The sequence below is a fragment of the Chelonoidis abingdonii genome, chromosome 3 (assembly GCF_003597395.2).
Source record: "Chelonoidis abingdonii isolate Lonesome George chromosome 3, CheloAbing_2.0, whole genome shotgun sequence".
Classification (NCBI taxonomy): Eukaryota; Metazoa; Chordata; order Testudines; family Testudinidae; genus Chelonoidis; species Chelonoidis abingdonii.
In genome coordinates this window covers 198,374,802-198,401,907 of record NC_133771.1, presented here as the reverse complement: position 1 = coordinate 198,401,907, position 27,106 = coordinate 198,374,802, and the positions used below count along the sequence as shown (strand labels likewise).

The 27,106-nt window shown below is 42.2% G+C and overlaps 2 protein-coding genes across 4 annotated transcripts in view; one reads left to right on the top strand and one right to left on the bottom strand.

The window, feature by feature from the left end:
- SNRPB2 (small nuclear ribonucleoprotein polypeptide B2) overlaps positions 1 to 27,106 on the bottom strand; it is a 198,802-nt gene that overhangs the window by 37,718 nt on the left and 133,978 nt on the right. The window lies entirely within an intron of this gene.
- Positions 5,658 to 26,569, top strand: FAM161A (FAM161 centrosomal protein A). Of its 3 annotated transcripts, XM_075064439.1 has the most exons (8): positions 5,761 to 5,938; positions 12,712 to 12,959; positions 15,439 to 16,602; positions 16,993 to 17,160; positions 19,048 to 19,147; positions 22,703 to 22,857; positions 24,083 to 24,277; positions 24,320 to 26,569. In XM_075064439.1, exons 1-8 carry the CDS (start codon positions 5,810 to 5,812, stop codon positions 24,411 to 24,413), a joined length of 2,253 nt encoding a protein of 750 aa, XP_074920540.1. In that variant the 5' UTR covers positions 5,761 to 5,809; the 3' UTR covers positions 24,414 to 26,569. The 3 variants fall into 3 exon arrangements, with proteins under 3 accessions (XP_032646359.1, XP_074920540.1, XP_032646358.1); XM_032790467.2 differs by having other exon boundaries at positions 24,083 to 26,569; XM_032790468.2 differs by lacking the exon at positions 16,993 to 17,160 and having other exon boundaries at positions 5,658 to 5,938; positions 24,083 to 26,569.

The following is a 27,106-nucleotide window of genomic DNA, read 5'->3' as shown; positions in this document are numbered from 1 at the left end:
TGTCGTATAGCTTTTAATTGCTAAAGTTTCCTTCATTAACTGCAAATGGAAATACTTACTAGTTGAGATTCTTTAACAATAAGTTTCAGGGCCACATTCTAGTGTTTGGTCATTAGTTGCGGTAGTATCTTGGTAATAAACCTGCCAAACACAGCCTAATACAAGATTGAAAATCTGTTCTAATCTTGTAAATACCAATTTAGATATTTTCTGATTTTTCATGTTTTGACCTTATGGAAATATGCTGCCAAAACCAATCCCATACTGACTATCCAGGACTTTGCTCAATCTTAGACTTCTTAATATTAAACACTTTTTTTTATGTAGGTGTTCAACAATTGATAAATATACCAAGCATCAATTCTTGGTTTCTGATATCCCCATTCAGCAAATAATGTAAGTTAATAAGCCAGCTTCCATATTTGATAGTTATTAAATGATGGGGGTAGTAATTAGTTACACAAATGGACTATTACCCACATTATTGTAGTGCAGCATGACGTAGGAAGATGCTTCTGACCCCTGTGGAATAGCAGCAGTGTCTTAACTGGTGTACAATCTCTTCTAAGAAAACAATTAATGTAGCTGGATTTTAGTCCTTGCTAATCATTCAGCTGGTCTTTGTATCCCTCTCAGTGCTTCCTGCCTGCTGTGGATTAAATATTTTGTGGGATCTAGAGGTACTGGGGTGGAGGGGAGAGGAGTGAGGGCACAGCATGCTCGGGGGAGGGAAGAAGCAGGGCAGGGGTGGGGAAGGAGTGGAGTGGGGGGTGGAACACTCCCTGGCAGATTAGAAACTCAGCACCTGTGTTCTAGGCCCTGCAACCCCCTAGGGACAATCCTGGTCCTAGATGTGGAGGATGTTAAAAGCATGACTATCTTAGAGAGTGTCCTCTTGTAGCTAATTGAAAATAGACTAAAATTTTTCAAGTACCACTAGTGCTGTGTTTACTCCTGGGGGAATTCTGTGCCAAAAAAATTAAAATTCTGTGCACACTATTTTAAAATTCTGCATATTTAATTAGTCAATAACAATGTAATCACTCCAGTTTCAATTATTTTGATAATTTCTTTCAAAATACCTGTCAACAATACACGCTAGAACAAAAAAGATTCCCCTAAGAATAGAGTTAAAGAAACCCCTATGACAATCCAGTTCCAGTTGGGGGCGGGGGGAGCCTGCATGGGGCCCCAAGAGTCCAGACACCTGCAGCCCTCTCCCCTAGACCCCAGCTGTGGAGTGAGTCCAGATGCTCACAACCCACTGCATCCACCAAAGCCCATACTTACCCCTCCCCCCCACCAGCTTTTTTATTGCCCTACTGTGGGAAGTGATGTGGTGTGGCCCTGCCCTTCCTCCCCCTTTGCCAGAGATGTCTCCTGCGCTCTCTCCTGTTTTCAGGACAATGAGGATTAAGTTGGGTAGCCAGAGCATGCAGCCTCTATAGCTGTCACGGCCTGCAGAGTCTAGAAGCCCTAGTGGTGGCCAGAAGCTCTGCAGCCCCAATTCTGCAGGAGAAACCTGGAATTCTGCACAAATTCTGCATTGTGCAGTGGTGCAGAATGCCCATAGGAGTATGTGTTTCTAACAATTAGTTTTAAACAACATTCAGATCCACTACTTTTGTTCTTTTTAGGGTATTCTTAATGAGGTTTTTTCCTTGTGAGTGTTCACTGGGGACTTAAAGGAGCAGGGAGTTTTAGTATACCACTTCTACCTCCAGAGATGAGTTGAAATCCTTGCATGCATCAAGTATAAAATGTTTACTTTAAAAAATCTTCACAACATCTCTGCTCAAGAGACTGCTACTTTTAGACTAGAATGAGGTATTCCAATTCAGTAGTAAGGGGCTGGTAAAGATGCAACTAGTTGCAACTAGAACTCTCTACACCTTATTCCTGCCCTTGTTGCTATTATGAGTGAGCATTAAAACAAATTTCCCCTTCCTCAAATATGGTTTTACTAGCCAATATAGCACAAAGAAGCTTTTTAAGAGCTACTCAAGTGGCCTTTGGTCAATTAACTTCCCCAGTTGGGAATGTCACTCCAGAGAAAGAGCTTGGCCCTACCCATGTTCACGTTAAATGAAAGCTGCCAGCAGGGTGCCAGAACTAGACTTTCTTGCTAGCTCTCTAACCAAAGGAGCTGGGATCAGACTCAATTGCCAGCACTGGCACAATCACATATGGAGTGGGGACTGCACCACCATGCCATCCTTTAAGGCTCAGCAGTGCGTTTGCCTTGGTCCTTATTAATTACGTTCAAGATATCTAGTACTCCAGTAATATTTTGTTACAGTCTGTGTGCATGCATACTTCCACTTCATTGGCCTCTATACAAATTTCAAAAGGAGCCTTGTACACTTTTTATAAGGTAAATCCAACTACATACAGGTTTATATTTAATAACTTTTTTAGTAGAGGCATTCGCAGCCTGCTGTACATCCTTATATTCTACACCCGTTAGCACTAAAGCACTGGGTGGGTTTTGCAGGTTACAACACTGGTAGCCTTAAAAGGCCATACTATTCTGGGGCTCATTTGGAATAAGTTTTTTAAAAGGCCAAAACTAACTGGGTTCAAAAAAAGAATTAGATAAGTTCATGGAGGATAGGTCCATCAATGGCTTTTAGCCAACCTGGTCAGAAATGCGATGCCATGCTCTGGGTAATCCTGAGCCTCTGACTGCCAGATGCTGGGACTGAGTGGTGGGATGGATCATTTGATGACTGCCATTTTTTGTTCATTCCCTTTGAAGCATCTGGCAGTGGTTACTGTTAGAAGACAGGATACCGGGCTAGATGAACCATTGGTCTCACCCAGTATGTCCATCCTTCTGTAAGAATTAAAATAATTTAAAATGTACTATTTTTTGTGCACTTTATTTTGCACAACCGCCTATAGCCTCACCTGGACCCTTCGATCATCCCCACCTTGTGGGAATCAGAACCTGTACAATGCAGCGTTTTCCCATTCACTTTATTTCTGCATGGCCTTGTACAACTTTAAATAACATATGTGAGTCACCCAATATTATTTCCTTAGGATGATTATTTTGGCTGTAACGGGTTGACATCGCTCCTTTTATTTAATAGCAGTTATCTGTGGTTCCAAAAACATTACATGTAGACACATCTGAGCTTGGGAATTCGGTCCTAAGGAGAAAGATGTGCTCCTTGAAGTGAAAGGTTTGACAGCTTCCACAAGTAGGTACTACTAGGACTCTGAGGCCTGGTCTACACTATGTGTTTAAACCGATTTTAGCAGCGTTAAACCAATTTAACGCTGTACCCGTCCACACTACGAGGCCCTTTATATCGATATAAACGGCTCTTTAAATCGGTTTCTGTTCTCCCCAACGAGAGGAGTAGTGCTAAAATCGGTATTACCATATCGGATTAGGGTTAGTGTGGCCACAAATCGATGGTATTGGCCTCCGGGTGATATCCCACAGTGCACCATTGTGACTGCTCTGGACAGCAATCTGAACTCGGCAGCAGTGCCAGGTAAACAGGAAAAGCCCGGGCGCAAACTTTTGAATTCATTTCCTGTTTGCCACGTGAGACTCTGATCACACGGGTGGCGATATCCCAAAATCCAAAAAGAGCTCCAGCATGGACCGTTACGGGAAATTACTGGACTGATCGCTGTATGGGAACAATAATCTGTTCTAGTCAGAGCTCCGTTACAGAAGACACAAATGCCAAACGTTGAAAAAAAATCTCCGGTTACACAGGGCTGCGAGACAAGTGTATGGAAAGCCAAAGAATAAATGGACGCTCATGGAAGGGAGGAAGGGGTATACGAGGACCTCCCAGCTATCCACAGTCCACAGCAGTCTCTGAAAAATACCTTCTTGGCGACTCCCAATCCTTAGTTCAAACACATTGTCCAGTGTGTCAGAGTATATGCTCGTCATTTACCTCCTGTCCCTCAACGTGAATAAGAAAAGGAAAATCGTTCTTGACTTCTTGAATGTCAACCTCTATGTCTGACTGAATGGCTGGAGATCGATGCTGTGGCATTGATAGAGCAGTATCCGCTCCCTCCCCTCTGCTGTGACAAATGGTGCAGTATGAGACTGCTAAGCCGTCCTGTCATAGCCTGTGAGTGCTCTGGCTGCCTCAGGTGAGGCTGGCTGGGGGCGCCTGGTAAATAGAATGATCCGTCATTCCCCATAAGAGGTAAGAACGGCTGGTAACCGTCCCCTCATAGCCAACTGTGTGAGCTTCAATCAGCCCCTTCCCTTTCCGTGTAAAGAAAAGGATTCTGGTATGCCTGTAACTGATCATAATGCAGCGGTATGCTGGTCTCTTCTCCCCACACCTTATATGTTCTGCTTTGAATCATACACGCGGGAGGCTGCTCCCCCATTTTAATCTATCTAACATAGTAACGTGTTTCTTAATTCCGCATTCTTTAATAATTCATGACATCAAATGGGGGTGGGGGACACTGCCACAGTAGCCCAGAAGGTTGGGAGGAGAGAAGCCAATGGGTGGGGTTGTGAGGCCCCCGATATAGCATTAAGCTCATCATTCTGCGGATCTGACACAGAGTACGTGCTCTCCGATACAACTGGTTCTCTAGTACACTTGCCCTATAAATCTAGGCGGACTATCCTCTAGTTTAGAAAACCATAAAGGAAGAATTACTCAGGAGTCGAATTCCCGAGTTTGCTTTGCCCTCAGCCAACCTCAGCAGGGTACCCCGATAGCAGCAGATGCAGTAAGAATGACAGATAACCATCACTCATGGCCAGATTTACAATGGTGCAAAATAACATGAACTACTGATAACAATCTCTGCTTAATCATTCAAAAGCAAACAAATCTGCGTAGCGCTGCAGTAACCCTCTGCTAGCGCATCCATAAACACATACAGTGACAGTTGAAAAAAAAAGCTGAACGGCTGCTCCATGTTGCCGTGCTAGGGTGTCTGCCAGGGCCAATCCAGGAAAAAATGGCGTGCAATAATGTCTGCCGTTGTTCCCTGAGGGAGGAATGAGTGATGACATTTACCCAGAACCACCCGCGACAATGATTTTTGCCCCATCAGGCACTGGGATCTCAACCCTTAATTCCAAGGGGCAGGGGAGACTGCGGGAACTATGGGATAGCTACAGAATAGCTACCCACAGTGCAACGCTCCGGAAATCGACGCTAGCCTCGGACCATGGACGCACACCGCCAAATTAATGTGCTTAGTGTGGCCGCGTGCGCTCGACTTTATACACTCTGTTTTACAAATCCGGTTTATGTAAAATCGGAATAATCCCATAGTGTAGACGTACCCTAAGGCAAACATGTGGCCCGTGGGCCAGATGCACTCTGCCTGGTGGGTTTGCAGCCTGCATGACACATGCAGATTCACCAGAATCTCCGGGAGCCCTACTGCACTGAATGCTAGTACTTGGATGGGACAGGAGACCTCGCCTGGGCATTCCCGGGGCTGCAGACAGCCTTCCTGGGAACAGCCGGAGAATGGGGGAGCAGCCGTTACTAGGCATGCTCAGCTCTCAGAGGGGACAGCACAGGACTTGACTGCCACCCCGGCAACACTTGGGCAGGGCAGGCGCCTCCAAGCCTCCCACTCCGCCTGCTCTGGGGGTTGGGGGGGGCTTCCCGTCGTGCCCCGGGTGAGCTCTGTGGAGGGAGTGGAGTTGCAGTTCAGGGCTCCGACCAGGGCAGGTTTGTCCCAATGGAGGCGCCGTAGCGTCCCGGGTAACGGGTGTAGCTGGTAACTAAGCCCGGTGCTGGGGGAAGGAGGCGGCGGCGGCGGCGGCCGAGTGTGGCCCGGCCCGGGGGCCATGGACGCGGCGCACCGAGCTGCGCTCCTCACCGCCTCCTGCCTCAGGACACCCGTGAACCCGCGCACCAGGGCGCCGCTGGCTGTGTACGAGCGGGAGAGGCGCCCGCCGGCCGCGACGGAGCAGCAGGTACTGCGGGGGCTCGGCTGTGTGCTGGGAGCCTGCGGGCCCCTCTCCGCCCGGGGGCCGGCTCGGCAGCGCTGACACTGGCTGTCTCCTGCCCCTCTGGTCCCTGCGGTGGGGACAGGGAGATCCCGCTCGCCTCTGCCTTGTGTGGGGAGCCTCCGTCCCCCCGCCCCGCCTGAGCTGACAAGGGCTCCGAGTTACTGCGCCCCTGGCCAGAATCCCGCTGTAGGATAGGTTCTGTACAGCGCCGAGCATTTCACCGGGGCTCAGCAGCTAACCTGGGAGTGCAAAGCTGCACAGCCTGTCAGTCAGCGTCTGGCCACTACTAACACTTCCTGTATCTTCACGTATCTGTTATGTAAGGGAGGCAATGCATTAGAAAACGTGGAAGTGCTGGCATTCAGACCAGCAAGTACTAACCTCTTCGTGGCTCTGATGCTGTGCTTTATGATGTTTCATCAACTCGCCTGGAGGCATACAGACCTGTTAGGAAGACCAGAGTTTAGTGTAGAGATGGCTGCTCTTCGTCATAGAATTTTAAGGCCAGAAAGGGTCACCAGATCATCTGATCTGACCACCAGTGTATCACAGGCCACCAGTGCCACCCTGCAGGCTAAACCCCACAATCAAAATTAAGCTGAGGTATTTCAGCTTTCAGGTGAGGCAAAGAATAGGAGGAACCAAGTTACACTAATGTCTGAGGCCCTGGAATGACAGGAAATTGACTGAGAGCTGTACACAGATGATCCTGTCAGAAAACTTGCATCCCATGCTGCAGAGGAAGTTGAAAGTTCCCCAAGGCCACTGCCAGTCTGATCACTTGACCCTCAATATGTTGCTATAACATTCTCTTGGCAACTGTAATAATACTAAGGAACAAAACACTGGAGGGGAAAGGATTTATATTTTAAGTAGGGCAAGATGATCTTCTGAAGATTAGCCTCTGGATTAATGGTGTATTTTTAATGCTGTCTTCAAGTGAGGTTTTAAAACCAAAAGTAATGTAAGTTTTGTCTCTTAGTTTTAAAGTATTTTCCTATCTGGTATGAGAAGTAATTTCTTCTATATAATGACAGCTATGTTCCCAATCTACTTTTTAAAAACAAAATGCTATGAGAACTGGAAGAGATGATAAAGAGATTATCGATGAGAAGAAAGGAAGGATTCCTCCTGTAAGAAATGGGTTTTAAAGATGGGCAGGAAGTGGGATGTGGTTCCAAGTTTAGGGAAAAGATGTTGAAAGGTATGAAGGCAAGAATGGAGGCAAAGCTTTAAAGCAAGAGGACATGTGGATATTGAGAGGCAGAAACAGGAGTAGATGACCTTGAATGTGATGCACTAACACACTAGATACTAATGGAAAGGGTTCAAGGATATAAAGTAAAAAAGGAATCCTACAAAAATGGAGACAAATTACTAAGGATGAGTACAAAAGAATAGTATGAACAAGTAGGCACAAAATCAGAAAGGCTAAGGCACAAAATGAGGTACACCTAGCAATTGACATAAAAGACGTTCTATAAATATGTTAGGAGCAAGAGAAAGACCATGGAAAGTGTAGGTTTGCTATTTGGGGAGGAAAGAGAGCTAGTAATGGATGATATCATTAAAAAGCTTAATGAACCAAATATATAACATTATTTATTAATATTAACAAGAGGAAAGGAATGCAAGCAAAAATAGGAAAAGAACAGTTTAAAGAATATTTAGATAAGTTAAACGTATTCAAGTGAGCATGGCCTGATGAAATTCATCTTAGGGTGCTTAAGGAATTAGCTGAAGCAGACTCGAAAACGTTAATGGTTATCTTTGAGAACTCATGGAGGACAGCTGAGTCTCAGATGACTGAAGGGAAAACATACCCCATATCTTTAAAAAGGGGAACAAAGAGGAATTATAGACCAGTCAGCCTAACTTTGATACCTGGAAAGATACTGGAACAAATTATTAAACATCAATTTGTAAGCATGTAGAGGATAACGAAGTAATAAATAATAGCATGGATAAACATGGATTTGTCAAGCAAATCATGCCAAACCAATCTAATTTTTTCCTTTGATGGGGTTACTGGAAGGGGGGGGAAGCTGTAGAGGTGATATATCTTGATTTTAGTAAGGCTTTTGATACTGTCCAACATGATATTCTTGTAGGCAGATTAGGGAAATAGTATTAAATTACTATAAGGGTGAGTGTATAACTGGTTGAAAGACCATACTCAAAGAGTAGTTATTAGTGGTTCGCTGTCAAACTGGGAGAGTGTATCTAGGGGTCTGTCCTGTGTCCTGTATTGTTGAATATTTTCATTAATGACTTGCATAATGGAATGGAGAGTATGTTTATGAAATCTGAGAATGACACCAAACTGGGAGGGCTTGCAAGCACTTTGGAGGATAGGATTAGAATTCAAAATGATCTTGATAATTAGAGACTTGGTGTGGAAGCAACATCATAAAGTTCAATGAAGACAAGTGCAAAGTACTAAACTTAGGAAAGAAAAATCAAATGCACAAATACATAATGGGGAGTAACTGGCTAGGCAGTAGTAGTGCTGAAAAGAATCTGGGGTTACAGTGGATCACAAACTGAATGAGTCAACAAGGTGATGCAGCTCCGAAGAAGGCTACTATCATTCTGGGGTGTATTACCAGGAATGTCATATGTAAGACCAAGGAAAATAGGAGATCTTTGTCCTGCTCTACTCAGCACTGGTGAGGCCTCATCTGGAGTATTGTGTCCAGTTCTGGGTGCCACCCTTAGGAAAAATGTGGCTAAATTGGAGTGAGTCTAGGGGAGAGCCACAAAAATGATAAAATGTTTAGAAAACCTGGCCTGTGAGGAAAGATTAAAAATCACCAGGCAAGAAGACTGAGAGGAGACCTGATAAATCTTCAGCTATGTTAATGGCTGTTATAAAGAGGACTGTGTTCAATTGTTTTCCATGTCTGCTGTAAGTGGGACAAGAATTAAAGGGCTTAATCTGCAGCAAGGGAGATTTAGATTAGATATTAAGAAAAACTTCCTAACTACAAGGATAGTTAGGCACTGGAATAGGCTTCCATAGGAGGTTGTAGAGCCCTTGTCATTGGAGGTTTTTAAGAATAGGTTGGACAAACTCTTATGAGGGATGGTCTAGGTTGACTTGGTCCTGCCTCAGAAATGGGGACTGGACTAGATGGCCTCTTGAGGTCCCTTCCAGCCCTACGTTTCCATGCTTCTGTGACTGATGAACTGAGTGACTTCAGCTGAAATGTTCTGGATGGATTAAAAGAGGAAGAATGCAAGTTCCTAGGTAGAGAACAATGCAGAAGACAAGGGGGAATGGGAAATAAATTCAAGGACAGAAGATAGAAAGGAATTGACTAGAGTTGACCATGGAGAAGGAGAAAAGCTTTAGAAAGATGGAAGAGAATCAACTTAGTGGAGGATGTTGGTGTAGTCCAACTCCTCAGATTTTCTCCCAATGGCATTAGGCATTACAGGAGCAAGTGTGGAAACAGTAAATGCAGGTAGACAGCCAAGTTTGAGAGTGAGGGAGATGAACAGGATGGTGAAAGAAGATCAAAGGAATCAAGGGTAGAGGAGATGACGAAGCTGCAGGGAGTTTGGAGGAAGAAGAAAAGAGAGGGCCAAGAGTAGCAGAGAAGTCAGACAAGTTTCCTGAAGATCAGAGAAAGCATGAAAGATAAAACAAGGAGGCATCTGAATGTGTGGTATTGGAGTGGTCAGAAACAGGGAATTGTGACAGAGATTTCTAGGACGAGTTGCTAGAAAGTAGGACGAGTTGTCATTGATTAATGGGAGGCATTTAGAGAGCAGGCATTAAGCTGTTTCCAGGCTGGTAGTGATTTCTCTGTTAATTCAAAGAAAAATGTTTGTCCTTTTTTGTATTGATGCAGATTATGAACTCTTATAATTTGCATTTGACTGTTTCTTCTTAAGAAATCCTTATAGCTCGCTCTTCTAGTCAAGCAGTGTATTGTGCCTGTGACTCTCCCTAACAGCACACCTTCACTGAATCACAAAAAAAGGCAACCATGTGAACTGTGGAGAGCAGAGAAATGAAGTGTAAATTAAAAAACAAAAAGACATAGTTCAGCAGGGAACCTTGGACAAACATTCTGTGCCACTCACAGCCCCTCTCCCCCCCTCCAAATGCCTCCGCTGTTTCCATAGCAGGCAGCTTAGCAAACCTTGTCTACTGTGCCCAGCTGTTTTGGACAAACAGACCACCTCAGTTGTAGGCCCATCAAGTGGCAGCCTTGTACCCGAAGCTCCAAATGATGCTCTGTTGAGGCAGCAACGTTGTACAATGGTTCATTCATCACTGATTAAAATCAGGCAAGCCAAATGCCAAAAATCATCCAGAGTTCCCTTGCAAAAGGATAGGTTCATGTAGAGTTAATTTTAATAGCCAAGTGTTGTGCATTGCCATAGTGGCTGATTAACTTTGTCCTTTATATTTACAATAAATACAGACTTTGAAGCAAGTGTTTCTAAAAATCTGTTATTGACAGCATAGTAAGCACACAATATGGTATCTCCTAATTTAGAATAACAGTTGCCAGATGGCAGTACTGCATCACTTGTGCCCACATAAATCTCTTAATGAGCTTTTTTTTTTTTTTTTTACACAGAAGTGTCTGAAAAGAGGATTTAGGAGTTGATATGCAACTCAGTGGAAAATAATGTAGTATCTTTCCATGGATCCAAAGCTGAGATCACCATCGTTTGTGTACTCAAGGTCAAAAGAAACAAAGATACCAGCAAGTAGTAGAATATTAAGCAGTATTTATGCTTGGTCCTTCATGGGCAATCTCTATCTGGACACCTTGCAGCTTCACTTCCTTGTGACTGTATAGTCTGTGTCAAGTCGTTTGTACTGTATGAAACTTGAAATAGAATGTTGGGATGAAAACTTAACTAAAAATATAGCCAAACAAGAATTTTCAGTTTGAATTTAAGATTTTATAAAAACCAAACAAACAAACAAACAAAAAAAACACCCAGATTTAGGACTTGTAGATAGAACTCTGAAGTGCTTTACAAAGCAGAGTAAATGTGATTCCCATTTCATAGATGAAGAAACAAATGGGTCCTTTAACTTTAAAATGGATCATTGAAAATAATTGCAGAAAACATTTTTAAAATATATACACTACCCTGTTTTTACTGTACATCTTTATTCAACTTCCTACAACCTTAAGTGTTATGAATAACGTGATTATCTGGACCTAAGTAGTTGTTGGTAAAATAACATGTAAACTGATAGTCTAGTGTAGGCCCCACCATTCCAAAATTTGATCTCCATAATATGTTGTTAAAATGGGGATTTAAACCTTTTCTTGTCAGATGGCTACTTATTTTCAAAGTGCTTGTGGTAATAGAAAGTAAGGCTCCTCATGCATTATTTAGTCTTTTTGCATTTATTTTTATACCAGAGGAATTCTTGTTTAAAACAAAAACAAAACAAAAAAACCTATTGTGTTTATACAGCAGTATCCAATAGGTGAATAGGCTGAGGGAACTGGGATTATTTAGTCTGCAGAAGAGAAGAGTGAGAGGGGATTTGATAGCTGCTTTCAAATACTTGAAAGGAGTTTCCAAAGAGGATGGATCTAGACTGTTCTCAGTGGTAGCAGATGACAGAAGAAGGAGTAATGGTCTCAAGTTGCGGTGGGGGAGGTTCAGGTTGGATATTAGGAAAAACGTTTTCACTAGGAGGGTGGTGAAGCACTGGAATGGGTTACCTAGGGAGGTGGTAGAATCCCCTTCCTTAGAGGTTTTTAAGGTCAGGCTTGACAAATCCCTGGCTGGGATGATTTAGTTGGGGATTGGTCCTGCTTTGACTAGATGACCTCCGGAGGTCCCTTCCAACCCTGATATTCTATGAAAAAATTACCGGTAAGTGTAATTTTGACTTTTCTGAAATATATACACGCAGAGTCTGACTGCTATTGACCTCACTTCAAAACATGTACATTTTTACCTTTTCTCTGATCAATGTCGCTTAATAGTTAGCTAATATTAATACAGTATTTTCAGTACTATCTGCCAGCAGCGACTCTAAAGACTTTAATGGTGACTGCAGTTCTTCCAGGCTTCTTCATTTTATGTTAGGCTTGCTTTTGCCCATCTCTGTCTGAAACACACAGCCCGTCTATGCTATCTAGAGAAATGATGTTGGCATCTTTATCTCAGAACTATGGTCAATGACTTTTTCTGACTAGAAAAGAGCCAGAATTGTTTCCTGGGCTAGTGCAGAGAAGATTTAACCATGTAACATCTTGTTTTAATAAAATGTGCTATAAATTAGGGTTCAAAATATTTTCAAGGGGGAGGAAAGATGAGGAAGCTATACAAAAGGTACTGACTGCATAACTGTTTTGGGACAACACTTCACAGCACTCAGCATATGATTCTGGGGATGTAGTGATAAGAGGCTATTTAGGCACAAAAGTTTGAAGCTGTTCCTCACTTTGGGGGAAGTAAAATAATAAAAAAATATACCTATCTCATAGAGCTGGAAGGGACCCGAAAAGGTCATCTTGTCCAGGCCCCTGCCTTCACTAGCAGGGCCAAGTACTGATTTTGCCCTAGATCCCTAAGTGGCCCCCTCAAGGATTAAACTCACAACCCTGGGTTTGCAGGCCAGTGCTTGAACCATTGAGCTGTGTCTGTTGAGTAATGCAGCACCTATTACCTAAGCAAACTGCTTGCTGGTCACTAACTCTTTTCTTATGTTTAGAAGGAAAATAATACAATTCCTTATTTTTTAGGATGATTTTGACTTGGACTATAATACTGAGAGACAGCAAAGCCCCACTCTAAGTGGGGACTGCGAGGACTGGATAGACTTTCCCAAAATGTCCCACTCAAATCAGGAATATTACTTGAAGCTGGAAGAGCTGAAGAATGCCCACCTGGAGACAATGGCAAAACTAGAAAACATGTATCAGAATAAGCTGCATTTGAAAGGAGTACAGCCCCTGGACAATAAGGATGCTGCTCCTAGTTTGTGTTATAAGTAAGTATAATAATTATCTCCACTTCCGTATTGCTTTTAATCTGAGTCATAGAGTTCATGGCCAGAAGGGACTACCAGCTCATTTAGTCTGATCTCCTTTATATGCCAGGCCACTAATACCACCCAGACACCTTCACACTACGAGCAACAACCAGAATTAGACCAAAGCATTACAAACCTCAGAAGATTAAAGTATTATGAGCCACAGGCAAAGAATAGGGGGGACCAAAGTGCACCAATGCCCAAGGTCCCCATAATGGCAGGGATCTGATTTAAGTGAGATACACACCCAGTTGACCTCAAAGCATGTTGGAAATATTAATGAACACTGCACTCTTTTGAAGCGGGGAAGTATTACTATGCTCATTCCACACATGTGGATTTCAGGCACAGAAAATCTAATGACCTAATTTTCAAAGGTACTGAATACCCTTAGCTTCCATTGAATTTACATCTGAGAATCAAGGTATAAGTGACTCCCTCAAGGCCATGCAGTAAGAATGGATGAATTAAGATCTTTGACAGATCATCAAACACTTTGCAAGTATTAAGTAAGCCTCACAACTTCCTTTAGCAGGATAGACATTATCCCTATTCTATAGATGAGGACCTGAGGTTAAAGTGACTTATCCAAGGGCACACAGTGAATACTGACTCCCATTCCTCTGTCTAGCCATCATGTTTCTCCTCCAATTCTGTCTGTTAGGAAACAAGAACCAAATTCTATCAAATATTATTCTTGGCTTTCAAGTGATATCCCTTCTCTATTTGCAAGCACGGCCATATGTTATATTAATCTTGAATATTTAAACCACATGCAGGCTCTGGATGGAAGACTTGTTTGTTTTACAGCAGTGGTACCCAAAATTTTCAGGGTAGCAACCTTCCTAACCTCTGTCCAGCTGCCCCTCCCTTCCCCCCCCCCCGCCCCTCCGACTGGAAGAGAGGGCCGTGACTCCTGGGGCAGTGGTGGGAAGGGTCGTGGACGTGGTAAGGGGACCAGGGCTAGGGGTGGACCCGTGGCCAGGTTTGGAAACAGAACCACAGACTGGCTTCAGCAGGAGCCAGCTGCTGGGCTCGCAGCCAGGTGCAGAGCTGTGCTGAGGGTGGGGCCAGGAGCCGAAACCATGGCTGGGGATGGGCCTGGAGGAGATTTAGGGGTGGGGCTGGGTGGCGCTCACTCCCTGCCCTCCAGCCCACTGAACACTGTCGCCCCCTACGCACCCCCGCTATTAACAATGCTGTTTACAGTATCTCTTCTATAATGCATTTTGGAATGAAATATTGCCTGTGGCCCGATACACAATGTGAAAAGAAACTTGCTCTTTTGTTAAAACAGTTCAATATAGACTTCTTGTGCTTGGCTAAAACACTCTTCTCTAGAACCATGTCTTCTGCCCTGGCAAAAACTGACTAAAATGGATGCCCCTTATTTGGGCTTCTTGTACAGTAGATAGACCCAAAATCTTGTAATAAAATGATCTTCTGATTGTTGTAGATCACTGCTAAGTATCTTAATGACCCTAGTCCTAAGCTGTTTTCAATACATAGTAAAAGCTGTGTTACCCGGCACTTTATCAACCAGAAAGCTCTATAAACCAGCATTTCTGCTCTTCATTGACAGTCTGGTTTATAGTCCGGTTAGCACAGGGCTGGCAGGCTCCCTACCTGGCTCTGCGTGGCTCCCTGCAGCGGCAACATGTCCCTGCCGCTCCTAGGCGGAGGAAGGGCCACGGGAGCTCCATATGTTGCCCCTGCCTCAAGCGCTGGCTCCGCAGCTCCCATTGGCTGGGAACCGTGGCCAATGGGAGCTGCAGGGGGCAGCGCCTGCAGGTGACGGCAGCACACAGAGCCGCCTAGCCACGCCTCTGCCTAGGAGCAGTCAGGACAAGTTACCACTCGCGGGGAGCTGTCCGAAGTGAGCGCTACCCACATCCAGCACCTGAACCCGCTGCCCTGAGTCCCCTCCCATACCCAGACTCTCTCCCAGAGTCTGCGCCCTGCACCTCCTCCTGTGCCCCAGCTCTGAGCCCCTTCCTGCACCCAAACTTCCTCCCTCTTAGTTAATTGGAATTTTTGACTTATCGGCTCCCCCATTCACCCAACATGCCAGATAACAAAGCTTTTACTGTATTTGAACTAACAGCCCCAGCCAGAGATGATGCATCTGATTATTGTTGTTGATCTTAAAACAGGCTTCTCCTTTTTTAAACACTGATTGTAGTAGTGTCTTAATGCCTCAGCTAGTTCAGGGCCTGTTGCGCTAGGTGCTGTAAACACACATAGTAAATACAAGTTTCTGTCCATCCTATGCTGCCCAGCCTCCACACTCTTGCAAAAAGTGGAGTAATGCTGCTTGCCATCTTTGGTAAAGTGCCTTGCAATTTACAGATGGGAAGAAGAGTGGAATGATTTATTGTTGGCTTTTGTCTCAAGATTAAACCTGTTACACTCAAAACTTCTTTTTTCCTTTTTTTAGATCAATATGGGATAAGAGCTCATTTCGGCCTCTGAATTTGCATAAATCTTTTTCTGAGTCCGACTTAAATGCTCTATCCTATTCAAGCTTGTCTGATGAAGAATTAGAGTTGGAAGAAGAAAATGGTAGTGAAACTGAGTCACTGACATTTGCTAAGGAGCAGATCGAAAAAATGTGGGATGGGTTTTCTGTGGAGGACTATGTCTATCACACTAAACGTAGCTTACCAAATTCACCAACATTCAGAATGATGGGGAAGAAGCAGAAAGAGTGGTCACCAAAGGTCACTGTGCCTAAGCCTTTCCAGATGACTATTCGAGAAGCTAAGAAAAAACAACAGAATGTCAAATCAAAGTCACAGATAGAAATGGAAAATAATTTATTGAAGAAACAACTAGAGGAAGAAGCAGAGTGTCAAAAGAAATTCAGAGCCAATCCTGTGCCTGCTTCTGTCTTCCTTCCACTCTATCATGAAATAATGGAAAGAAATGAAGAACGCAGGAAGTTTGTGAAAGAGAGAAGCAAAGATATTCTTTTGGCCTCTCAGAGACCATTTCAGTTTATCAAGAGGGAGGAGCAAAGGAAAGAAATTAGGAAAATGCAATTAAAAGACCTTTCATTGCCTGAAAAAAAAACAAAATTATTCCAAGCAAAACCTGTCCCTAAATCTGTTTACAGTCCAGCCATTAATAAGTTAAAAGAAGAAGAGCTGTATAGAGAAATTAGGATCCAAATGAGAGCTGAGGAGTTGCTACGTAATTCTTCTCTTCCCAACAGCAGACTGGCTAGTAGAACTATCAATAAACAGAGGAAACAAAAAGAAGAACTGGAGCATAAACCAAGGATCAAATCTAGGGTTCCAGACTTTGAAACACTACACCAAAAATTCCAGACTAGGCTCCTAAAACAGAAACATGTGAAACACATCACAGTTTGTGAACCCTTCAATCTTCGTACTCCACGTATCCCATCCAACAAAGGGAAGATTCTGCAGGACATTCAAGCAGATGAAGAAACATTAAAAGAAACACGCTGGCCATACGCCTCCCCAAGATGCAAACCTCGAATGAGGTGTTCAAGTGCAAATTCATCTTCCTTGGGACATGAGGAATCCAAGTCTCCAAGAATCACAGAGTCTACCAAAAGACGAATACAAGCTATAAGGTGAATAGTTCTGTAGTATGTTACATACGGTACTAGTTACTTTATAAATTCTTGAGAAAACAGACTGCTAGTTTATGCCACCAGATATTTCATTCCGTATTTTTTTCATTACTGCTAGTTGTTATTTTTCATCTTTTGATGATGTTTTCTAGCTACTGTAATACACTTTCTTTTCCCATACCGATATTTGAGGAAAAATACTATAACAGCCTATTGGTTCTCAATATATAACTGAAGCCCCCACTTCTCAAATGAAACATAACTATTCCCTTGTCTTGTCCCATCCTTGTTTCCTCCCTCCTCTTCTCTGTTGAATCGCCTTTCACAGAGCCTTCCTTATGTTCTCTCTAGATTAAAATTAATTCAGTCTTAGTTTATTTTTCCACTCAGGAAATCACTTGAGGAAAAGAGAAAGCTGGAAGAAGAGCAAAAAAGGATCAGAACAAAGCAGAAACAAAGAGTGAAAAAGCTGCAAAAACTTATAACAACCCGGGCTGAGGCCAATGACCCACATCAGAGCCTAGCTCGGATGTCTAAATCCAAATTAAAAATAATCAGGTATTCTGCTATATCCCCAAAATCCTGAACCTCTAGATGCAAGTTGTATGTTTAACATACAATCCAGTAGCAATATAATGTTAATGTAACTATTCATGTATTGTCAAAAATTCTAGCTAGAAAAGGGTATGAACAAATACAATATTTTGATCAATTGGGAATTGAGAACTGGTGTCCCTTTTGATGAATTCAGGTTTATATGCAGTTCCTTAAATTGTTATACCACAAATAACAAGGCAGACTTGTTTTTAAACCTGCATATAATCTGAAGAGGGAAATAGGAGTTCTCACTAATAAACACAGTTAAATTAACATGTAGCTAGTACAGTTCCAGCTTTAACTCCACTCTTAGAACTTTCAAATTGCCAAGGAAAAAGACAACCATGTTTTCTCTTTATTTTTTAAAATTTAACTTATATTTATGTTTTTATACACCTCTACCCCGATGTAACACGACCCAATGTAACACGAATTCGTATATAACGCGGTAAAACAGTGCGCCAGGGGGGCGGGGCTGCTCACTCCACCAGATCAAAGCAAGTTTGATATAATGCGGTTTCACCTATAACACAATAAGATTTTTTTGGGCTCCCGAGGACAGCGTTATATCAAGGTAGAGGTGTATCAGGTTTCTTCTGCTTCCTGCCTGCTGAGCAAATATCTTTCTTTTTTTACTCTGATTTGGGAGTCAAATCTAATGAGAGCAGGAAGTAGGGCAGATGTATTACATGACTCTGGTATCTGTATCCATAGCTTAACAGGAGGCACATGGGACACAGGAATCAGGCACGGGGGAGGCAGCAGTTGTGTTACTCTGTAGAGCAGGCATAGGAGAGTGGGCAGCGACAAGGCCAGAGACCTTTTTCTAATGGATTGTGAATCAGATTACTGGGGGGGGGGGGGGGGAGGGTCCTTATTAAAGGTGCTATAACTTAGTGGTTAGAGGATAGGACTGGGACTCAGGAGAGGTGGATTCTAGTCCAAAGCTGCTGCGTGACCTTGGGCATGTAACTTTTAATTCTAGGTTTTGGTCTCCCCTTCTGTAAAATGGTGAACAGTTTTTTCTTGCAGGGTTAAGGAATGAATATTCATTGCTATTTGCAGTGTACTTTGAGATTGTTGCACATCTTTAGTCATCTATGCTCAGTATTATTCTTACTGTTACATGGAGGAGATGATTATACAGTTCTGTAGGTGTGCAGGATGCTTTAAAAATGACATGAGAAAGATGTCTGCTCTGCAACTAAGAATGGAAGGCAGCTAGACTTTTCCTGTTTTTGAAAGATAAATTACAAGGTTAAGCCCAAAACCAAAAAGAAAGATGTGGGACTCTCAGTAGTTGAAACATTAACACTTCTTGAAGTACCCATCTTCCATGGTATATTCTAACTTCCCCAGCTCTTCCAAAAGCCTCCATCTCTTAACTTTTCTTAGAAAAACAATTGTATGGGATTGCTATCAAAATGAGAAGGCAGCAATTAAGGGAAGTTCAATATAAGTTGAAAATCCTAAAATGTATGAAGTGTGCACAAGTTAGAGCCCTGAAGTTATGCTTTTAAACTCATTTGTAAGAACATCTACCTGTTTTTCCAAATTTACTACATCAAAAAATATTAAATGTTCTTTAGTTTTCCCACTGTCAAAGGTACATTGTTGCTGTGGTAAAAGAACTTGAGGCAATTAACCTGGCACATAACCAATGTAAAATACATAAATTTTGACTTTAAAAACAACAGCACAATGTTCTCTCTGTCACAAGCAATGTAATTTGCAGTTACTCTAGGAAGTTGCATCTTGTAGCATAGCCTGGTCTTTCTGCTACCACTTCTCTCAATAATAACTAAAGACAATCCATTTAATTTCTGTGTCATGCTATATTTATAATAGGAAACATGAGAAGCAAAGAAGGCAAGAGTATCTGCGGGAGCGGGAAGAAATGGAAGAAAGAGTAAACCAGAGGCCATTGCTTTTGGAAAGAGCCACTCAGGTTGTCTTCCTACCTTGCTCTCACTCCTTAATTAAACTCATCTCCGAATATTGCCTAATCGATGCCAGTGTCAGTGCTGAATATTTTTTAGAGAATGTCTGAAAACTTTTGTAGGAAGGCATGTCAATTCCCCTCTGACTATAAAACTCTGCCTGGTATCTGTCCCCATGAAAATGAAATTATGTGACCATGCATTGCAGCCCAACACTCACTGCTGCCTGCCTGCTTAAAGGGGTGTGGGCCATCTTCCAAATATACATTTTTTCCCTTCCATTTTGGCTTGCATGTGAGGTGAAGAAGGGATACTGTGTAACTAAACTGTAATTATGACTTAATTATTTTTCCCACAAACACATAACACGCTTTGCACTTAACCTGCACATGAATGTGAATGCTGAATATTTGGTAATGGCACTGAGGTTGTAACTAAGGCTTTGCATTATTAATGTGGTGTATAGTGATTTCCTTCTCTTGGAGGCAGAAGGATGTTCTCTGTGGCAGTGCAGAGTTTGTCACTGTCAATGAAAATGGGCTGTGTGGCCATTAGGTCACAGTTAAGAGGTATCTTGTAAATTGGCATTTCCTTGCCTTTAAGGGTTTGTGTCTTGGGAAGATGTCTCACTAACAACACTTTATTTAAAAGGAAAAACTGTTTACCCATGGACTGGAGTTGAGGTGTGTGTGTCTGTGGAGTGAAGGCTCTTTGTGTGTCTTTGAACATTGTGATGCATTGTGAGGCATGTAAGTTGAGGTTGATGTGTTGAGGTGTATCTGGGCTTAACTGACTTCCTGGATTTTTAATGATCACATTTATAGGAAATGCACATGAACAACTTTATCTCTAAGTTAATTAAGGGTCCTGTCCCAGAACTAGTTCAGGTCTGAATGAGGTCTCTTTACTGCTTAATAGCTTTCCCTTGCCATGAACAACTTATGAAACAGACGTGACCGTCATTAGAACAGATAAGTGTATTATGCTGGAGGCATCACAGTAAGAGCTAGCCAACAGTACTGGTAGGATGTTTCATAAGGTTTGTTTGAAGGGAAACTTCTACTATTAAAACTAGTAATACGAATATGCAGCAATTAAATGATCGATTGGGACTTAAAATAATCTCTGGAGGCCTGAAGAAGCAATGAGTGTGGGGGCTTTTTCCACTTGTATGAACTAAAGCCTATTTTCCTCACTCCTATCTCACCATACAAATAAACTCCATCCTAATAGATTATGGTCCAGCCGTAAGGATTTGACTGACTTATATGTACCACACTCAAGCCTCTGTCCCAAATGGAATTGTCATTGGCTAGTGGTGGTGTTCTGTCCTTTATGGAATGTATGAGTAATACTGCCAAACAAGGAGTTCGGAATATAATGGTGCTTGATAATTGAATCCTGTTTGTAACGTTACCCCATAACCCTACAGTACATTTGTCGTAGCTTCCTACTCAGATTTGAACCTTAGCGTTCATAAACTGAGAAGCTAGCATGAACCCTCTAAGCTTAATTACCAGCTTAGATCTGATATCGCTGCCACCAGCCAGGAATTTCCAGGGCCTGACTCCCTCTCTGGTCTCCCAAAACCTTCTTCTGGGGACCCAAGACTCAGAAGCCCTGAGTCTTACCACAAAGGGAAATAATCCCCCTCCCTTGTCTTCTCTTTACTCCTCCCCAGGCTTCCCCTCCGTGGGTTATCCTGGAAGATTATTGTACTTAAACTCCTTGAATTACAAAACAGAGAGGGCAATTTACCTTCCCCCTCCTTCTTCCCCTGAGGCTGCACGATTCACCCTCCATAAATCTAACACAAAGAGAATTTCCCTTCCCTTCGTTCCTTAGCCTACCCAGAAAAAACTCAAACAGGTCTTAAAAAGAAAGCTTTATAAAAAGAAAGAAAAACACATAAACATAGTCTCTGTATCAAGTTGACAATCACAGGGCTATTGCTTAAAAGAAAAATATGAATAAACAGCCTTATTCAAAAGAAATACAATTTAAACATCCAGCAAACTACACACATGTAAATACAAAAAAACATACAAGCCTATTGTCTTACCTGTACTTACAACTGGGAAACAGAATTAGAAGCTTGAAGATAGAAAGATCCGCTCTCATAGCTGAGAGACAGATCGGAGAACAGAGAGAGCAGACAAAGGGGGGACACACCCAAACATTCCCTCCCTGAGCTTTGAAAAATCTGGTTTCCTGATTGGTCCTCTGGTCAGGTGTGTGGTTCCCTTTGTTAACCCTTTACAGGTAAAAGAAACATTAACCCTTAGCTATCTGTTTATGACAACATTACAGAACATTCGCAGTGTATACTTCATACTGAGGAGCAAATCTTACATCTCTGCCCCATTTATGATGGCATGAAAAATTCCAAATACAGCAGAAACATGCAAAGAGGGTTAGGCAGCAGAGGTTCCTCACAGCTATGGAATATATTATATTGTTATATACACCTCTACCCTGATATAATGCGACCCGATATAACATGAATTCGGATATAACGCGGTAAAGCAGTGCTCCAGGAGGGCAGGGCTGTGCACTCCACCGGATCAAAGCACGTTCAATATAACATGGTTGCACCTATAATGCAGTAAGATTTTTTGGCTCCCAAGGACAGCGTTATATCAGGGTAGAGAGGGGGGTGTGTGTGTGTGTGTGTGTGTATATATATAAAATAAAATATGCTATGTTATAACAGGAGAAAGATGTATGTGGGCATATTGAGGGTGTGGGTCCATGCACAGCACACTTCAACAGGGTTACAAACCCACAGAGATAGCAGCAGGTGATATCTTTCAATCAGGCCTGTCTGGGCCATTGCCTTGGGCTATCTATGCATGTGGGTTTGGAAGGGAAGACTCTATCCCACCCAACCTCTGTGCCCTTCCCCTGGGCAAAGCCCTCTTACACAGGCTTTACTTGCAGGATCGCAGGTCTGTGAACTTTTCAATAGTGCTCTAAAAGAAATTCTGCCATTTAATATTCATACGGAGTGTCACGCTGAATTTGAGGGGATTACGATGCCGTAGGGTAGTGTCCTCAAGCAGGGGTATGCGTACCACTGGGAGTACTCGGAGGTCTTCCAGGGGGTACATCACATCATCTAGATATTTGTCTACTTTTACAACAGGCTACATAAAAAGCAGTAGCAAAGTCAGTACAAACTAAAATTTCATACAGACAATGACTTGTTTATACTGCTCTATATACTTAACATACACTGAAATGTAAGTACAATATTTCTATTCAAATTAATTTATTGTATAATTATATGGTAAAAATGAGAAAGTAAACAATATTTCAGTAATAATGTACTGTGACACTTGTATTTTTATATCTGATTTTGAAAGCAAGTAGTTCCTAAGTGTAGTTTTAAGTGAAGTGAAAGTTGGGATACACGAGACAAATCAGACTCCTGAAAGCAGTACAGTAATCTGCAAATGCTGAGAGCAGCTGTCATAAGGTACTGTGCAACCTAATTTAGGGTATTGGAATCTGGCCCTTAATAATACATTAATTTTTAGAATGCTGTAATTTTTTTTATATAGAAAAATGCCAGAATAGCAGCAGAAAAGCATTACTCTGATATACTGAGAGAACTGGGGATTTGTGAGGAGTTCCTTTCAAAAAAACATCAAACTGCTAAATTGCTGGACCAGTCCAATGCTAAAGGCTTTGGAAGCTGCACTGAAGACAGAGAAAGGTAATAGTTACCAGTGGTTTGTTGTGGCGGTTACACACCTAGTAATGGCAAGTTTTGTTTTAGTTTTAGAAGACAAAATTATTTGTATTTTGGAGGTAACTATTTGGGTGCGTATAGTTCTCATTTTAACAGTGTCAGTGTTTCTATAAAAAGTGTAATTCACAAAAGACAATGAAAATGATACGCTCACACAGAAAATTTGTAATACAATATCCTTTTAAATATCTGAACACGGGGTATATAACTCAATGCATATTTAAAAAAACATACATTGCTTTTTCTCCCCATTTAAGTTTTATTTCTGAACCTTTGCCAGAAGTTCTGGCAGGTTGCTAGGGAGAGGGTTTTTTTTGTTTGTTTGGTTCTTGGTAGAATGTTGTTGGGGTGTTTTGTATAAAAATATTTAACTTTTCAAATGTTCATTACATGCTTGGATAAAATATATTTCTTTGCCAACTCTGCACAGCTGTTCCTGAGATTTGGGGGGGTGGGGGGGGCTGTGCAGGGCAGCCAGGTCCTACATTGCCACTACTGAGATCCAGGGACCGTTGTTTCCTGCAGGATGGGGACACAGAGAGCATGGGCGGGATGATGCAGCTGCTCTGCAGTGTAGAGAGAGGAGTCCTTCTTCCCCATTGTTAGAGCCCCTGAAATTCTTATATTTTATAATGTTTTGTTTGTTTTCAAGAGTTTTAATGTTTTCTTTTTATCCACATCAGAGGGACAGGGAGGGAAGGGGTGGAAATCCTGGGGGGGTTGGGTTCCACCTCTAGGAATGGGACTGCAGAATGTGAGCCCACCCCATAGTGGCGGCTCCTGTCCTGTGAAGCTGGGCCCAGCTCCCCCTTCCAGCATTGCGACCTGGTGCACAAGGTCACAGCGCTGCTCAGGTTTGGCCTGGCTGCCTCTTTGTCAGGAGGCATGGCCAGGCCAAATTTGTGTGAGTGGTGCTGCAACCCCGTGTACCAGGTTGCAACTTCCAGAGCAGGCAGCTGGGCTGAACCTCATGGGACAGGAGCCGCTGCTGCAGAGCGAGTTTGTTTCTATTCCATGTTGTCTTGCTTTTGTGAAAAATAGGGGGCTCTACCCATAATAAATGAGAGATTATGACTCTTACTGGCAGGATTTGGGCCAGAGTACTTGAGAGTTTTATTTCTTTAAAACCTATTTTTTAAAAATTCCCCTCCCCCACAAGATCAATAAATGCAAATCTTCATTTTTGTAGTCTTAATGAAGATAACGTTCACGAAAGAGAATCCTGTGATGGGGAGAAGGCAAATCCTCACTATGACCAATCCTGTGGGGAGGAGGAGACAAGCTCAGAGTCTGACCAATCCTGTGGGGAGGCGGAAGAGGAGAAAGCAAGCTCAGAGTCTGACCAATCCTGTGAGGACGAGGAAGAGGAGGAGGCAAGCTCAGAGTCTCACCAATCCTGTGAAGAGGAGGAAGAGGAGAAGGCAAGCTCTAATCATGATGATGAGGATGTTGTGGAATGTGAGGATGATAAGCATGAAGATGGTTTAGAAGAAAAACCTAGTAATGCTGAAGCTAACTGATAGCAAGGAAGGCAGACTTACTTCTCTTACTGCCTTGGAGCTCAACACAAATTTTATTGCTGGCAATGGGTATACTAAAGAAAAACCTGACTCTTGGTGCTATGGGCATTTTGAACTGCATACACGTAGGTCTTATGTGAATTTCCATTTGTTAGCATAATATAACTTCTGATGCTGAATTTGCTTTTTTTTCCAGTAAGAAAAAATTATCATTACTCATTTCCATTAGCAGTTGCACTTGTCAGTGTATGCTTTATTCTACACTTTCATTGCGTGAGCCCATTTCTCTGTTCAGAAATACTAACTACAGTTTAAAACTCACCTCTTCCATTCCTGTTGGCTAATACTTAGGCTTTTACATTTCTAGCTCTTTGCGTTCATGCTGACAAAATAGGGTGGGAAGCAGTCATCAGGAAGGAGAAACAGTGGCGTTACTCCATAAGCAAAGATCTTAGAGCAACATTACCTTTCATTTCAGCACTTCTAGGATCTGCTCAGTTTTAACCAGTCCTGAATACATTTTCCCATTATGGCAGTGGAAATTTGGGTGTAACTCTCATTAAGGATGATGATGGGAGTTACTTGTGTAAATCCTTTGGCCATCACTGGCCAAGTGGTAGCCAGGGACACCAAAATGCCAACTTACTATGCAGCTGGACTGTCCTTGCAACTGCTTAATGAATGCTCCTTTTAATATAATTTATTAATAGCACCCCGCATACTAGGGCTCTTGGGTCACTGAACAGGATAACAAAACCACGACTAACATACAATAAACACATATGGAGCCCCTCATTAAACTTCTATGGGACTTTGTAATGCTAAAAGAAGGGAGGGGGAACGAATTTGTAGCATGAACTTCAGAAGCAGTATTTGTATTTTTGTTATACTGTGGATTATGTATTAAAACAAATGTCTAATCCAGGGGTAGGCAACCTTTGGCACTTGTACCGAAGGTGGCATGCGAGCTGATTTTCAGTGGCCCTCAGACTGACCAGGTCCTGGCCACTGGTCCAGGGGGCTCTGCATTTTAATTTAATTTTAAATTAAGCTTTTTAAACATTTTAAAAAGCTTAGTTACTTTACATACAATAGTTTAGTTATATATTATAGAGTTAGAGAAAGAGACCTTCTAAAAACGATAAAAATGTATTACTGGCACACGAAACCTTAAATCAGAGTGAATAAATGAAGACTCAGTGACCACTTCTGAAAGGTTGCCGACCCCTGGTCTAATCAAAGCTCCAAAATTGCGTTCTGTGTATGATATCTTTAATCTCTTTTAAGAACCATTCCAAGATCACGTGAAATAATTCACTATAATGTAATAATGCAGATTAAAACTAATGTTCAAGTTAGTTTCTTTATTGAGATAAACATGCTGTAAATCAAGAAATTATTACGTGTGAAAAATACAACACTTGCAGCTGTATTTAATTTTTTTTTTTTTTTTTGAGTGAGTAGAAGAAAAGGGGTTTAGTAAACTTAAGTAGTCTTTCTCCTTGTATTTGCTACTCAGCCCATCAGCTTTCTTCTTAGGCTACTCCTGAAATAAGAACCCAAATGAAAACATGAATGCTTCATATAGAAAGCACATTCTGGTTCCCTCTCCTATTCTGTGCCTGGCCTTCCTACTGTTCTCAGTCATTGCCAACATAGGGACAGAAAAGAGAAATATATCTCCATAATAATAAGCAGCTGCTGAAGAGCTTCAAATGATAGTTTGCAAGCTAAATAAAGGATGATGCAAAATATCTACACACAGCGCATACATCCAAAACATCTTGGGTAACCGGCACATATTAGTAAGTTGCATTTTAGTCTGAATACTGAATTAAAAGTGGTTTCAGATGCTTTTGTAATCAAGTATTAGGGTTTTATTTTCCTTTTTTCTAACAAGTTTTGCAGTAATGTTAGATCATTTCTTATTTGGTTAGATCTGCATCAGAAGACTTTCACTAACATTTGAATTCAGATGAAGTATATATAATTGTCATGTTTCTAACAACTGTGAAATTTAAGCACAGATGTGTTAAATTTTGAAAAGTTAATTTTAATACTTGATGAATTTTGATTTTTTTTAAATAAAATATTCCTTTGGTGAAGTGTATATGTGTAAATGTAGTAATATAAAATAAGCATATGTTAAAATCTGATGAAGTCACAGACAGTTTAAAATCTCTAATTAGGCTGAGAAATGTTACACTGCTGATTTGTTTGGGTTTTTAAATTAATTTGTTCATCCTTCCATGATCAGAACAAGATTTTTCAGCTTCAGTCCTTTCTTTGCTAATATCGGAGGCAGTAGTGAAGGTGGGTGTTGCTGATGCACATTGTTAATGCAGGGTTGTTTGCACATTATGAGCTGGGATTTTTGTGTTGCTGTATTCTTAGTATGGAAAGCTGATGGATTTTTACAATGTGATGCTACTCAGAAAGTGACTGTAAAATGGCCCTTTCTTCGACTGCTTCCATTCCATGCTAGGTGTGCACATGCCACGGGCACTGATGCTGGAGACTTTTTCCCTCAGTAGTATCCGTTGGGCCATCTCTAGCGCCCCCTGGAGTCACACACATATGTGCTGGTATATGCTGTGTTGGGCCACTTGTCCTCCCCCAAGCCAGTGATGGCACCACTGACTCCGCCTAGAGTGCCTAGTCCAGTTTGGGACCCACCACCAACTCCTGCAGCC

Coding starts and splice junctions, on each gene's coding strand:
- FAM161A (XM_032790467.2), top strand. CDS start 5,810: ATGGACGCGGCGCACCGAGCTGCGCTCCTCACCGCCTCCTGCCTCAGG. Junction 5,939..12,711: donor CGGCCGCGACGGAGCAGCAG/GTACTGCGGGGG, acceptor CTTATTTTTTAG/GATGATTTTGACTTGGACTA. Junction 17,161..19,047: donor TCCAAATTAAAAATAATCAG/GTATTCTGCTAT, acceptor TATTTATAATAG/GAAACATGAGAAGCAAAGAA.